Source organism: Triplophysa dalaica, chromosome 2 (genome assembly GCF_015846415.1).
Source record: "Triplophysa dalaica isolate WHDGS20190420 chromosome 2, ASM1584641v1, whole genome shotgun sequence".
NCBI lineage: Eukaryota > Metazoa > Chordata > Actinopteri > Cypriniformes > Nemacheilidae > Triplophysa > Triplophysa dalaica.
In genome coordinates this window covers 28,574,534-28,589,437 of record NC_079543.1, presented here as the reverse complement: position 1 = coordinate 28,589,437, position 14,904 = coordinate 28,574,534, and the positions used below count along the sequence as shown (strand labels likewise).

The window sequence follows — 14,904 nt, the reverse complement described above, 5'->3', positions numbered from 1 at the left end:
CAAAAACTAGCTCAAATTAAAACTGAAAACTTTTTTTAAAGTCACTCAGTTTTGATTGATGATGTCATGTTTTAATAAGCACATATTTACGTTTTAGGAATTATCTACTCTATCAGCCTAAATATACCTTTACACCCACGGGCGGACTGACTTCTGACTGACAATCTGTCAAAGTACAAAACGGCCGTGAACAGGGGCAGACATGTCAACGGTTGTCCCGTTGGTGACTGTTTCTATTTCCCATAATGCATTTTTAGGTAAAAATGAGCAGACGATTTGGCGAACAGAACCGGTGCTGCTCCAGTGATGGCTGTATGAAACAGAACGATGATATTACAAGAACAAACCCTCCAGAGAACCCGTAGTTCAAGTGTTGATCAAAAACACAATGATGACAGCTCCTTATGGGAATCAAAGCATCAACCTTCTACACCATCTCCAGATCATCTCATCTGCTGCTGAAATAAAAAAATAAGCACAAAACCACACTAATGCCAAGGTGACAATGCAGTAAAATAGAACACACAATGTTCTTCTGATCCAAAAACATCCCTATCTCTCTCTAAAGATCTAAATGACACTGAAACTCATGCCAGCGATCACATGACCTTTCATGCGGGTATTAGATGTGTTGGGCCAGAATCATTAACCTCAACGCTCCTGCCAGCTAAACCGACACGGCACAAGTCAACACACCATCTGTCACCTAGAAAAGGGCACTACAATGAGGAAACTCCATAAATTCAGTAAAACCTTCTGCATGTTGAACAAAGTACTTTTTAAATTTGCAAACTTTACAAAAATCTCAAAAGAACGCTGGACATTTTCTAGATTTAAACCAATGGTTTGATTTGTCTACATAGACAGTAGCATTTACTACAGTGAACTCTAGGAACATTCCTAGATACTAAAGAGCTTCTAAACCTTACACTACAGTACACGTTTATCATGACAGTATTTATTGCTGTTTATCACATCACTTCAGTAAATACTACAGAATACAGTAGAGGGAATACTGTGATGTGTACAGAACATGTTTTTTCTTGAGCACACACACACCAAAGCTGACGTGATAACACAGTTTAATCCATGTTTCATAAAATAAATGGACCTGACGTGAACTCTTGTAAAACACCTCTGCTTGTGCTCCAGGCAACAGAAACAGCCCACACAACCTAACATTTCACTTTCAACTCAAAGACAGCAGATCACAAGACCCAAACTGTCTGTTAATGTGGAAAAATGTGCACAGACGTCATCAACCCATCACCAGCAGAGCTCAAAATCAACCTTTAATCCAGAGAGCTAAACAACGGCTGACCAAAACACACCACACAAATTCCACCCACGGGTGACGCTTTTAAAGAGGATGCTTTTCACGAATAGAGAATAAAACCCACAGAAGTTAGAGAGAACTGCACTACAAACCTAATGGACATCAATGGCTCAAAGAAATTAGAAGAGAGCATTTGGGGTCTTGGCAAACCTGAGCACAGTTTGAGATGTATGCGTAAAAATGTATCACACTGTGATAATAAATAATAAATGCTGTAATAAATGTAAATGTAATTCTTATGACTTCTTTAACCTTTTGGTCATATCACTGTGCACAAATACATTAAAGCAAATAAAGGATCCTCACAATGCCATAAAGAACCTTTAACATCCCAAGACCTGTTCTGTTTCACAAAGGGTTCTTCAGATTGTAAAATGGTGAGAAGGAGATGGAGGAACTTTTGATTGAATGGTTCTTTGTGGAACCAAAAAATGGTTCTTCTATGGCATCGCTGTGAAGAACCTTAACCCTGTTGAAAAAAACAGCATATGGTGGGTTAGCTATGTTTTGATGCTGGTTTGAGCAGCTTAAACCAGCTAAGGACCAGCACATGACCAACTTAAACCAGTACATGAGCAGCTGAAAGCAGCACATGACCAGCTCAAACCAGAACAAGAACATGCTTAAACCAGCATATGACCAGCTTAAACCAGCACATGGCCAACTTAAACCAGCACATGGCCAACTTAAACCAGCACATGACCGCTTAAACCAGCACAGTAACAGCTGAGGCCAGCACATGACCAGCTTAAACCAGAACATGGCCAATTTAAACCAGCACATGGCCAACTTAAACCAGCACATGACTAGCTTAAACCAGCACATTAACAGCTGAAACTATCACATGACCAGCTAAAAAAAACAGCACATGACCAGCTTAAACCAGCACATGGCCAACTAAAACCAGCACACGAACAGCTAAAACCAGCACATGAATAGCTAGAACCAGCTTAAACCAGCACAAACCAGCATAGAAACATACCAAACCAGCATATGCTATTTTTTTCAACAGGGAAAGCACCTTTATATTTAAGAGTGTACTATAGAAAATCACATCTCTTAACCGACATGTTATAATGTAGTATTACTAGATGAAGAGTTTGGTTCCAAAATATGATAACTCTGTAAAAAAAAAAATACTAGACTCTTCCTCACAGCCCACAAGCTCCAAAACCATCAGCCCTGATTCCACACACACACACACACATACCGTGAGGTAATAAAGACAAGCATGCTGTCGCAGTATTTGCCACGCTCGGCTGGCGCGGATCACGCTCTACTGACACGCTTTATGGTGTTCAGATGCCCCTTCAGATACATTCACTTTCCAAACAACTTTCAAGGGCAGATATTTGGCAGCGACTCCCACGGGCTTCGCCGTTCATAAAGATTATACTGCGTTGGTTTTTAAAAGGGCCTTGTGCCAATATTTAGGGTGGTGAATTCTGCACAGGCCGAGGGGTTCTGTGAGCAAGTGTCATTGAGGACATGATCTTTAGCTCTTAAATCAGACAGAAGTCAAACGTTAATGAGAACGATTTCGCTGAAGGCGCGGTAAGGTCTGTGTGTTATTTGACACACTCAACGGTGCTGATTTCAACATTCCCTGCTGGGTTTCATGCTTTCTGAGGGCAGATACAGTATAAACAAATAAATAAATATTTCATACACTTAAACTAAATGAACACAAAACAAATGTGGTTTATTTTATGTATGTGCACTAGGGATGCACCGATAGGATTTTCTTGGAGTGATACCGATTTTAAAAAACAACAATCGGCCGATTCCATTACCGATATTGGACATTTGCATACACATTACTAGCTAGTTTTTCTGCTTTCAATTAATTTATGGATCCATTTAGCATTTTAAGAGAGGTGTGTATGTGTCTTAATGTAAGTTAAGATAAAAATACAAGAAGAGAACATGACAATTATAAAATGTGATTTTTGCTATGCATTATTTATTTTATTAAAAACATTAACTCAAATTATAATAATATCTGAAGAATAATTAGCGCTATTCATAGCACAATTTGAATTTCATAAGCTGTTCAGTGCTACTGCCGTGTTTGCTTCTTTTCAGCTGTGTTTTCTGCTTCACGGAATTCAAAGGGGTCTTATAAACCATCAGTATCGGCCTCTTTCATGCTATTGCCGGTATGCCGATGGTGTTATATTAATCCAATATCGGCTGATTCATATCGGCGGAGATACATCTGTGCATTCCTAATGTGCACCAATATCGTAACACAATAGCAAACAAATATCTGTGTTCAGTAGTTGCCAGAAGTGATGTCCAGAGATGATATTCCGAAAAACATTTGTGTAAAATGTAAATAAAGCATCACAATATGAAATGTACGGTAATAAAAAGGTAAAAAACAGACTTGGTTTTAAAGACTTATTTGACCTAAAATATTCTGCAAAAATGAAGACTTTCAGAGAATATAAGTTTTATTATTTCATTTTAATTATAACAAATGCAAAGAAAAACAAAAGCTCAGAGCAAACATAGTAAATGAATGTGATATGTTCTCCTTAAATTCTTCTCAAGTATTTGAATAAATGGCAACGACCTCACTTTTGCCACGATGGTACATGTGAATCTGACATTTCTATTCATGAAAACGAATCAAACTTCCCATCACGTAATTACAGACGCTACTTAATTCAGATTGAATGTTGTTATACTGCGATGTCTTGACACATGGAGTGGGTATGAAACTGGTCTACTAGGACGGCTTTTATGACACTTAATGGGCAAATAAAAAGCGCATTAAATTCATAATGATCTTCACAATGTTGCTGACTTAAATAACAGGCAGTAAAATAATCAAGTTATATTATCTTCGATTTATCGTCCAAAGCACTGAATAATTACATCCACACGTACATGCATTCGAGTGAGAGGTTCCGTCTGTTTTAAGTGATTATTACTCTTACATGAGCGTAGTGTAAATGACATCAAGAAATGTGTCTGGGTCATACAGCTATGGCCAAAAGCATGCTTTCGTACTTTATTAAAAAAATTACTAAAGAATTTGCATGCGTGTTGTGTAGTTGTGCTTGGAGTATATTTCACAAAGGTCTTAAGAAGCAAATATTGAACCAATATGCACTTTTGGGCGAGACTGTTTTGCACCCCAACATCATAAGAAAATTATTTTACAATTGAAATGCATGGCTGTTAAAATGATTTTCTAAAATGAAATAAAGTCAATAGAATATGTACACATTATAATTGTTCTTTACAGTTTAATCAATATCATTTTTGGAGAATTTGGCATTGCAGCAGGAAGAAAATACAAAGGGAAATGTGTTTAACCGCTATTATCAAAATAAATGATTACTTTTCTTTTTAATTTAAATTTAATTTGGCTCATATTAATGGCAAGAGTCGAGGTCTCTTCATGGGTCATTCCTTTTGTGTGTGTTGGACTCTCATATTACTTTATCTCTGTGTTCTTTTAAGTCTCTCTCTCTCTCTCTCTCTCTCTCTCTCTCTGTGTGTGCAGTAAGGACACACGGCTGGCTGGATTTCCAAATGAAAAGCAAAGGAGAAGGACAGTCCCAGTGAGGCCGGGCCAGTGTCAACTACTGTAAAGTCAAACTCCTCTTCTCTTGAGTCCAGTAGGACAGGTGGAAAAGTCACCTCCATCGTCCTCGTCCGTACCGCCTATCTACCGCCTCCCGTGTGAGAGACGTAAAGGTGAGGGGCCGCATTTATCTTTTATCATCCCTAGCCATCAGATAGCCTCAGTGTGACTGCTTCAGACCGCCCAGACGATTTCTTTTGTGATGAACCCTGACATACGGCAACAGACTAAAAGCCAAATATCACAGCCGGCGCGCCGGACGCACGTCTCTTGATCTCCGGCGGTCCCCTTCACTCCCAGTCCAGCTCCTGAGGATCAGAGTGGAGTGTCATATGATGTTAGGTTTACACCCTCGGGCCCCACGCCTGCTTCTTCACTCATGAAAGGTGCCGCGATTGACGGAGTCTGAACTTTACAGCGTCTCAAGACCGGCTTGAATATCAGGGGTGAACGGGGCACGTCCAGATGTACAGACATAATGTCACAACACTCTGACTCTGGCAGGCTCGACACTCAATTACTGCTCCACACACACACACACAACTACACAAACACATTCACCTGTACTGAATCAAGATACCTGAGGGCCTTCAGGTCGACATTTCCAGTAAACTATGAACTGACGGAAAAACACACTATATGAAGTTTGGTCACGCCTACTTATTTTGACCAGCCTCTAATACATTCAGAAGGCTGTCAACAGGACATTTAAAATACTATATATATTATTCATTTTTTATATACATTTTTTTGACAAAACATTCATTTGTTTTATAAAAAAATAATCATATTAGGAATTTGTTGCAAAAAGCATAAGAAGAGATCTCAGAAAAAATGTGATCGATGTGAACTGATGTAAAATCAAGTGTGTAGCGTGAGTTCTAGCAGGTCAGCTGATCCTCCTCTTCCTATAGAAATATGACGCAATCTCAGCTTCCGTTTAAATTTCATTCAGCCAACAGCAGCTTATCTAATTGCTCGGGAGCAAATCACTCTCCTCCATCCCCTGCTCCAGCACACATTTATTATCAAGACTAGACTTTTATTCTTTTTCACAGTCTCAATTACTTTACATTAGGTGTTACACTTAAATTTCATTAAGAACTAATGACATCTGCTTGTTCCGTTCTGTTTATCCTAAGGGGGTTATCGCAGCCCTCACTGCTCTTATTCATGCTAGCTGCAAGGATGAGCAAGGAGATTTGGCCCAGAACAGAAAACCGTAAAACCGTATTCTAATTATCAATCATTTTTGATGGGAGTAAACCTAACAGAAACGATTGTATTAGAACTTAAGCATTACTTAGATTATAAGGGGCGGTTCAAATTCTGCACACAAAAATGTAGACACGCAGTCGCGATTGCATGCAGTACATATGCGATTCACATTTTGCATATTTTGCGTTCGCAAATGCAGACATGTGGCAGGCGCTCGCAAATAGGAAGCAACGTGGTAGTGATGCCAATGCAGTGCACATGTGATTCATATTTCACATCTTTTGTGTTCGCAAATGTAGACACACAGCAGACACGCACAAATAGGGAGCAGCGTGGTCGCAATGCATTTTTCTCAGCGTGTCGGCGCCGCATCAAGATGATAATATTTCAACTTTCCAGAGTGCACTGCATGAGAAAGTGTGCGGTTTTCGCCCATAAAAAGATCCTTATGAACATAAGTTTAGAGTTTAGGATGCCAAACTTTCACTGTCAGTGTAGCTGTGATATCATATTATGGGATGTGTCTTGTAAACAATGCGGTGAGCTCAGTTCTCTAACAAAAAGGGCCATTTGCAGTTGAAAATGTGTGATGTTCTCATGGGAGATGATGAATGAGATGTTAACAGCAGACATCCAGACTACAGCTTCTATTGAACGGTGAAACTCAATCCTCTAACACACTTTCACTCTTTTCTTTTACAAAACACCCTGACAGAAGCATGGAAAGTTTGATTCAAATAAAACTACTTACCATTTACAAATGGATGATTTTATTGCTTTCAATAAATTTTCTGTTCTCACACTAAATACCTTTAAACCTAAATTATATACGACTTGCCTTCAGGGTTTTGAGGTTTTAAAAACGCTGTTTTGTAGACATTTATAAGACATCAGAAATGTTGCTTGTGATTAGACAACTGGAGATTTGAACAAACCACAAACCAAAAGTATTACAGACTGAATGTTCGCTTGTGAGCTAAACAGCTTGTCAGACAGTTATATAACTTCTGATCTGTTCGATTCTCAACTGGAACAAAAACTAATTGAATATCTTTGGAGGAGAAATCATAGAGCAGTGCTTCTGAAACTCTTTCAGCATGAGATCACTCTCGTGTAGTCTTAATCCCTTTGAGACCCTCCGAAGAAAACTCATGATACAAAACTTAAACTCAATCTAAAACGGTATTCAGTTAACAATGAATAATATATTCTGGTACATCTTTATTTCTCTAATGTGTGATTATGACCCAGAAGCTTAGATATTGACACATTAACACAATAAACTATTCAACAAAAATCGCAGCCAAACGGCAACACCATCCACTTTTATAATCCACTTTAAATAACATCGTCAAATCTCTGGGGGAAAAAAATCTGTCAAATCTGTATTGCTCTTACTCCGTTTTCCAGGTAGAGAAGGTTGACATGAGGCCAGATTTCTCTTAATGCTTCTCATAATCTACCGTCAGAAGGATTTGGTAAATTAAATCACATGAGTTGACATTAATTCCATATACAAATCGGAAGGCTTTATTCCCGAACGGATCGTTTTGCTCCAGTTCATTTCTTTTTGATGTACATTTACAAAATGTATAAAAACAGATTCTAAGACCTGTTGAAGCTTTTGGATGAACGAATGCGGTCCAGCCCAGTCACGCGGGAAAACAACTCATTTACAAAAATGTATTGTGACGTGAATTATACTAAAATTATTATTTAAGATTGTACGAACTCATATGAATCAGAAAACAGTTCGACAAGCTATATATTTATAAAATATAAAATATAAATTTTATGTATAATTTCATATAATGTCCATTCTTATATTCATCATGCTCTTTACAATTTGAACCACAAATAAAACCGGAGTTGAAAAAAACAACAACAAGCTCTCACAGCAGTGGGTATATGGACGTGTTGATGCATAAAAACAACATGATTTTGTTTGGCGTGTATTTGTTCATATTTCTGTGAGCAGGTCAGACATTCGATGACCTGTACGGGTCAGACACCTGTGAACGCCATCCGGTTCCATTAACAGCTACACAAGCTGAATCAAAACACAACTATTAAACACACCCAGCAATTCTACAAAAGCAAAAGACTCTTTTTTAAACTTTTAAAATACCTTAAATTCAGTAATATCTCATGACAAATATACATTTCATATGATCTGGATAATGTTGGGCAAATTACTCTGAAAAAGTAATTAATTACTAGTTACTAATGACATATTCAATAGTGTGATTGTCATTAGATTACTATACAAATTGCTCTCTCCAAATCTCCAAAAAGTATTTAATTACTTATTAATAATTACTTTCTAGAATCTAGATCCTATATCAACCTTGATTAATTAAGTAAATCGAGGATAGACATGAAATGGCTCTTTTAATTCATTCAAATAAATAATAACTACTACATAACTACTAAAAGTAGTATAATTAACAAATGTGAAAATGATACAATACAGCACAGATTTTGTTATTTTGATATCAATTCCACTATTGTCTAAACAGTATTTAGATGAATTACTTCAGAAGTAACTGTAATTAAATTACAGAAAAAAATAAGAGTTATCCCTTTTCAAGCGAAAAGTAATTAAATTACAGTAACTAATTACTTATCTAGTTACACCCAACACTGGTCGTGAAGGATTAAGATTCATCTGTAATGTCTTTAAATATTTAAATCATACTTTTATTAAAACCTTTTCTTCCAAAGACTTTCAGTATAAATTGGATTTACATTTCTATGAAGATTACAAATGCCCTGGATTTTGTCAGATTGATGAATAACAAAAGTAGTCATTTTGTCAATTGTTTTATATATTTTGTTAAACATTTTCTTAAGCTGTGTTCGAAAAAAGCATTTGCTAAATGTAATATTAATTTCAAAACCATGACCCCCCCCCCATATGCATGTGATTTCTTCAATAATTCATATATTATTTAATTATCTCTCTATGATTGTTCAAATCTCTAAGCCAACACATTTAACACTGGCTCATAACTCACACCGACTGTGTTACGGATATTAATGCCTCCAGAAATCCTGCAGCTCATTGAGGAGACATGTGCTATTACTTTTCTAAGTGATAAAACTCATGTTTTCACCTGCTGTATAATAAACCAGACGAACATCCTATAAATGCACACTTAAAGAGTGATGTGAGGCTAGAACATCAAATCTAATCAAAAGACTAATATCACTCAACACCTTAGCAACCCCTTCAGCCCCTTGCAGCATCATGCTGAAACGATGCAAAACGCCTTAGCAACAGTACACCCTTGGCAACCAGCTGCAACATCCTAGCATCATGACAACAGGATTTCCACCGATAAGTATCACATATTTCCTTTAAAACGATCAAATGCAAACTTGAATTTATATCGTTATATATGTTAGGGGTAATGTACAGGCAGCCGATTGTTCTCGCAGAAATAAGCCACGACAGCATAATCAAGATTTATTAGGCTTATTACACGGCTGTTTGCCACATGAGAAAAAAATGCATATGAAATGTGAATTAGAAATATTGTATTAGCTCATTACCGAATGCAGATCTTCCGCGAGGAAAAGCCGTTTACTTTGGTTTTAAGGTAAGAAAGGATGTTTAGATGTCACAAACAGGCAATTTGGTTGAATCAAATGCAAATATAATGTCAAATATGTTATTAATAGACATATTTATATTTAATCTCTCAAAAAAACTGTGCAAATGATTTGCTGTTAGTTTGAGAGGATATTATCTGGGAATAACAAACCTGCAAATGTCACGGCTGGCCAATCAGAATCAAGCATTCCAAGGGTCCGTGTAATAAAAGCGTATAATATATCATATAGCTCTAGTTCTTGGTATGAGAATGTGAAGGTGTGGAGATCCTCTGGAGTGTTTGTGTAAAGGGTTGACTGTAGGGTGAAGGTGATTTGTCCTGTGGAGTAACTCGCTCCTCTCTGCTTTTCTTCAGCTGAAGAGTCTCCCGCTATGAAATCAATGTTAAAGCCTGAAATAGGTACAGTACAGTATACACAGAGCTGACGGAACGGGGAACCCTTGAAGCCCACAGCGTTCTGGACATGGTCAACAAGCTTTTCACCTTTCTCTGCAAATACACACTCATATGATAACTATATATTTGCCAAGAAAAATGTGTGAGGCCTCTTGAATCCAGTGTACGAGAGCACTGAGAAGACATTAATGTAACTTCTTGTTCTCAAGACACATGAACTTGTGTGTAAATGTTCCTAAAAATACAATACTTATTAAACCGTGAAAGTATTTCATATTAAATGTGACATTTTGTTGTAATAAAGTGAAATCGCCATGTGATACATTGTAAACAGCAGAAGTTCTGGTTTAATCAGAGAAGGTCTGTTTCTCAGGTATACAAACCCTGTGGGCTCTCTGAGAGCCTTCAACATCTCTTCAGTGAATGACAACTACAATATGAAATATACATTTATCTGAAAAATGTTAAAACCCTCAACGCAACATCACTGGGGCAAAATCATATTGTACGAATTCGACACCTTGTAAGTTTTCATGAGATTATATATTTGCAGAAAATGTTTGTCATGTCAAACCTGTATGACTTTCTTCTTCAGAACACAACAGAAGGTACTTTGAAGAATGTTGATAATCAAACAATACCCCGTCGCAAAAACCATGTGCTGGTTCGGTATATTTTGGTTTGCTGGTTTAAGATGGTCATGTGCTGGTTTAAAATGGTCAAACCAGCATCAAAAACATACCTCACCCAGCATAGGGCACTGAACCTCATTGACTTCCATTGTATGAACACAAACACACTTTTTTTTGGGTAAACTGTCCCTTTAAGAGTTTTGACTGAAGTGATTTAAACTAAATGAGATATTCTTAATAAGATCTAAAACGTCCCATTTTGGTGAAATAATCTGTGCTAACAGGAAGCCGCAGAGATGAAGAGTTTATCCGTCTATTACTGCACAATCAATTTCACATAAGCCACGCCCAACACAACACCACAATTCACACAAGATGAATTGTGGGTAGCTCCTGGCTAGTGTGAATATGATGATGATATTAAAAATTCAGGCTCTGTATATTTATAATACAGTATACTTCAAACTATGACAAATGTACATTATTATAATAACGCAAAGAGAAGATACACAACACTGGCGAGCAAACATGTCTTCATCTTTTCTATCTAATCTGACAAAAACTCATTTCAGCACATTGTCGGAGTAAAATAACTGGCATTAGCTCACCAGAACATGCTGCGTCACTTCATCACTGAGGCTGTTTTTGTTGTGAATCTGTCAATAATTCTTGGGTAAAGCATTAAACAGCATAAACATCCAGTGGAAAATGTGATTGAGACGGCCTATCAAAGACAGATCAGAGAGAATGAGCAGACTCTGTCAGCCCGGCCGCTTTTATCTTCTCTACAGAAGATGCCCAGACTCCACGGGGCATCACGTCTCATCACTGATGTCATAACCTGTCCTGTCACATCAAACACAATGAGCTGATGCTCTGCCATTAAAACACATTAACACACACACTCATGTCGCTACAGACGGAGTTATAATGGAAGAACATCACTGAACCCGCCGCACATTTCATATCCGTTCAACACATCGCCCGTCTCTCGCATGTTTATTATGAGAATTTATTCAATAACGTGATTATGTTATAAGCTTTCGGTTGTTTAAAATAATTTGAATATGTTTGAAAAGCATCATAAATACACAATACACCAACTACAAAAATAGCAAAGCAAAATCGTTTTTGTGCACGGACTTATCGTTTCGCTCTCTTCCTCTCATTTTACGCAGATATCTAGCATTCACTGGGGTTTATTTCATGGACACCTGTCTAGACGTCTGCTGCAAGCAAAGTAATACCAGGAAGGGCTCTTTTAAAAATAGATAACTCACCCTGGCCACCCTGTTGGCCACTTCCCGACCCACCATGAGTCCTTGAACGAACGACCGCGCCGCTATGAAGGCCTTGGTGACCTGAGCCTTGAGCTTACGCGGCACGTCTCCGAAGGGTTTTAACTGGTCGGTGTATTTGCTGATGCATTCCAGATAGTCATCGGTGAAGGTGTACTGTGAGTTGAGCAGCTGGAACATTCGCTCCAGAAGTCTGGACCAGAAATCATTCAGCATCTCCTCCAGATTGACGTTCCCGCCCGTGTAATAGCGCTTGAGCTCGGAGAACAGGTCCTCGAACATCTCTGAGTTGCGCGTGTAGAGTTTGCCATATGTGCGCACGAACATGTCGTTGAGCGACTTCTCCGAGTTGTCCAGCAACTCCAGGAAGAATTCTGAAAGACAGACAAATAAAAAGACTATATTATACAGATGAATTGGTTCATATTCACAGAATGTTAGTGGTGAGTGTTTGTGAATTCTTCAGTTTTTTGCTTTTATTGAATTGTTTTGAGCATTCCCTCATAAAGGATTAAAGATAGATGCATTTGGCAAAAATGTGTGACATGTACGGATGTTCTTCCTTTATTTATTCATGAGTTAAAAAAGATTTTTGCCGATGTGTATAAAAACTGCTGAAGTAGACTAGACTACATCCCAATTGAGGCTTTTTCAGAATTATCGAAATGAGAACATCAGATTGACTCTCAAACACAGCCAGATGAATCTGAGTTAAGAATCGAATCGAATCTTAGCTGTCTTTTTAATAATACACAAATAGAACAATGGGTCTCACTTATCAATCTCACGTAGAAACGAGCCCAGATCCATGCACTAACATCATTTTACGACAGGGTTTACGTAAAGGATAATCCACAACAAGCCGTGCATTAAAGAATTTTAATGCACGACGTGGGGTCGAAGAACCACCCGACGCGAAGCGTGATGTGCATTAAAATCCTTTAATGCACGGCTAGCCGTGGATTATCCCGCTTATACCATGGTTATTTGCCAAGTTAAAGCTTTTATTGATGTTTACAGTGCCATTTTTGATCAAACAGGTGAAAATGACGGTTATTTTGTCAGTTAATTTTAAATGTAATCAAACTGACTGGAGCTACCCGTGCGTTAAAGGCTTTTAATGCACACCTTCCAGCCAATCAGTATCCAGTATTCTAACCGACCATGGTATAAGTGTGATTTATCAAACAATCGTATGCCGCCAATCTCATCGTATGGATAATCGTACCTTGATAAGTGCGGCGGCTGAAATCGGACGTAATTTGTATAACGGGCGCTTATAAATTCAGGGTGTAGACTCTTCGCCCCTAGATTTTACGACATGCAAAATGTAATCCGGGAAAAAAGAGGAACTTTCTTGTTTTAGAAATGTAAGTTTAACATTGAAAAGTGTAAAATAGTTTTTTTTATAGGATATTTATGTTTTAAAAATATGACCACAAATAATGTATTTTATTCTTAGTGTTTCACTATTATTCTGCCAGGAATTATTATCCGCCGGAATAATAGAATAAAGTTTATATGTAAATGTTTTTATACAGTTTACTTCATTAAGGTGAAGAAAAAATGGTCTGTGGCGGAGGAGACAGATGCTTGTTTCTAAGCAGGATAAAGGTTTAAATCTTTACTAATCTTTACTAATCTTGCATTTCAGACTGCTTATATCAAGCACACACAGTTTTATGTTTACTTCATTTATTTTCTCTCTTTCAGGTCTGTCAGAGGCAAAAACCAGCGGTCTTCAGCCCCCACAAACCAGCGTATTCCATGCCACTTACCCATTGCTTGTAATTATATTCATTATTGTTTGTTTTTAAATGTTTTACTTTTAATTGTGCATTTAAATTGTCGTAAATGATCTTTGAAGCCTAGTAGCCTAAAAGCTCATTTTTGTGTTAGTTTCATAAATACGGCCCAATCTAAACGTGTGTGTGTGCACATGTAGACATTCAAAACATACAATACAATGAATACAATTGTTGTTGGTCGTTTGTTTTCTAAACAGTTTTTAAGACCTTGAACAGAGTAACAACAGACTCATACAGGTTTGACATGACGCTGAATAAACGATGACAGAATGATATTTTTGGCTGAACTGTTGTTCTTTCTGTGAGACATTTCAAGCGTTAAATACATGTTAAGTCTGAAGAGTCGTTCGCAAAACACCACAACAAAAAGAAGAATTCAGATGGACACGCTTGGTCGAAGGGACTCTCCTCAGACGCTTTCTCACCTTGTTCTCAAATGGAGTGGATATCAAATTATGTGAGGCAGACATGAGCTTGTGAAATACTGCCGGTCTAACATATGGTGGTCAAATTAACGTCCGGCTTTAACTTTATCTGCCGGAGGCAAAGATTTATGGAAGGACACTGCCGACAGCGTCTGCTCGCTGGGATACACAGCGGATAGTCTTTCAGGCCTACGTACGGCCGTTCAAGCGTTCATGACCCGAGGAGATGATTATTTTTAACAAAGTGTTGCAGGTTATTTGTCCTACACAAACCTGAATTTGTTTTTTAAATCCTATCTAGTGGTCAATATCTGATGCGCCTACGTCAGTTGATATAGTATACTTACTGTAGAAATTTGTAATTGAATTTGTACAACCTTCATGTTTAATGCAAGCATGCATTTGATTTGAAAGTTTCTTTTGATGTACAGGAGAAAGAGAAATTGAACTCTTCGATGCTTTATCTTTACGTTGAAAATGAAAATCCCGTCATTTGCAAAGGCTAATTAGTTCTAAACTGGGGTCACCTGCCCACATCATCAAAGGTTTTATTAAAGCAGATTGATCCAGTGCCTT

At 37.7% G+C, this 14,904-nt stretch overlaps 1 protein-coding gene and 1 long non-coding RNA gene across 3 annotated transcripts in view; one reads left to right on the top strand and one right to left on the bottom strand.

The window, feature by feature from the left end:
- Positions 1-14,904, bottom strand: part of gpc6a (glypican 6a) — a 168,105-nt gene that overhangs the window by 75,287 nt on the left and 77,914 nt on the right. For both annotated transcript variants that reach the window (XM_056737570.1, XM_056737571.1), the window contains exon 3: positions 12,078-12,469. In XM_056737570.1, coding sequence (XP_056593548.1) covers positions 12,078-12,469 — 392 coding nt within the window. The remainder of the gene's footprint in view (positions 1-12,077; positions 12,470-14,904) is intronic.
- LOC130412585 (uncharacterized) lies at positions 13,353-13,941 on the top strand. The gene is made up of 3 exons (XR_008905403.1): positions 13,353-13,465; positions 13,637-13,709; positions 13,809-13,941. It is a non-coding gene; the product is annotated as an uncharacterized LOC130412585 (long non-coding RNA).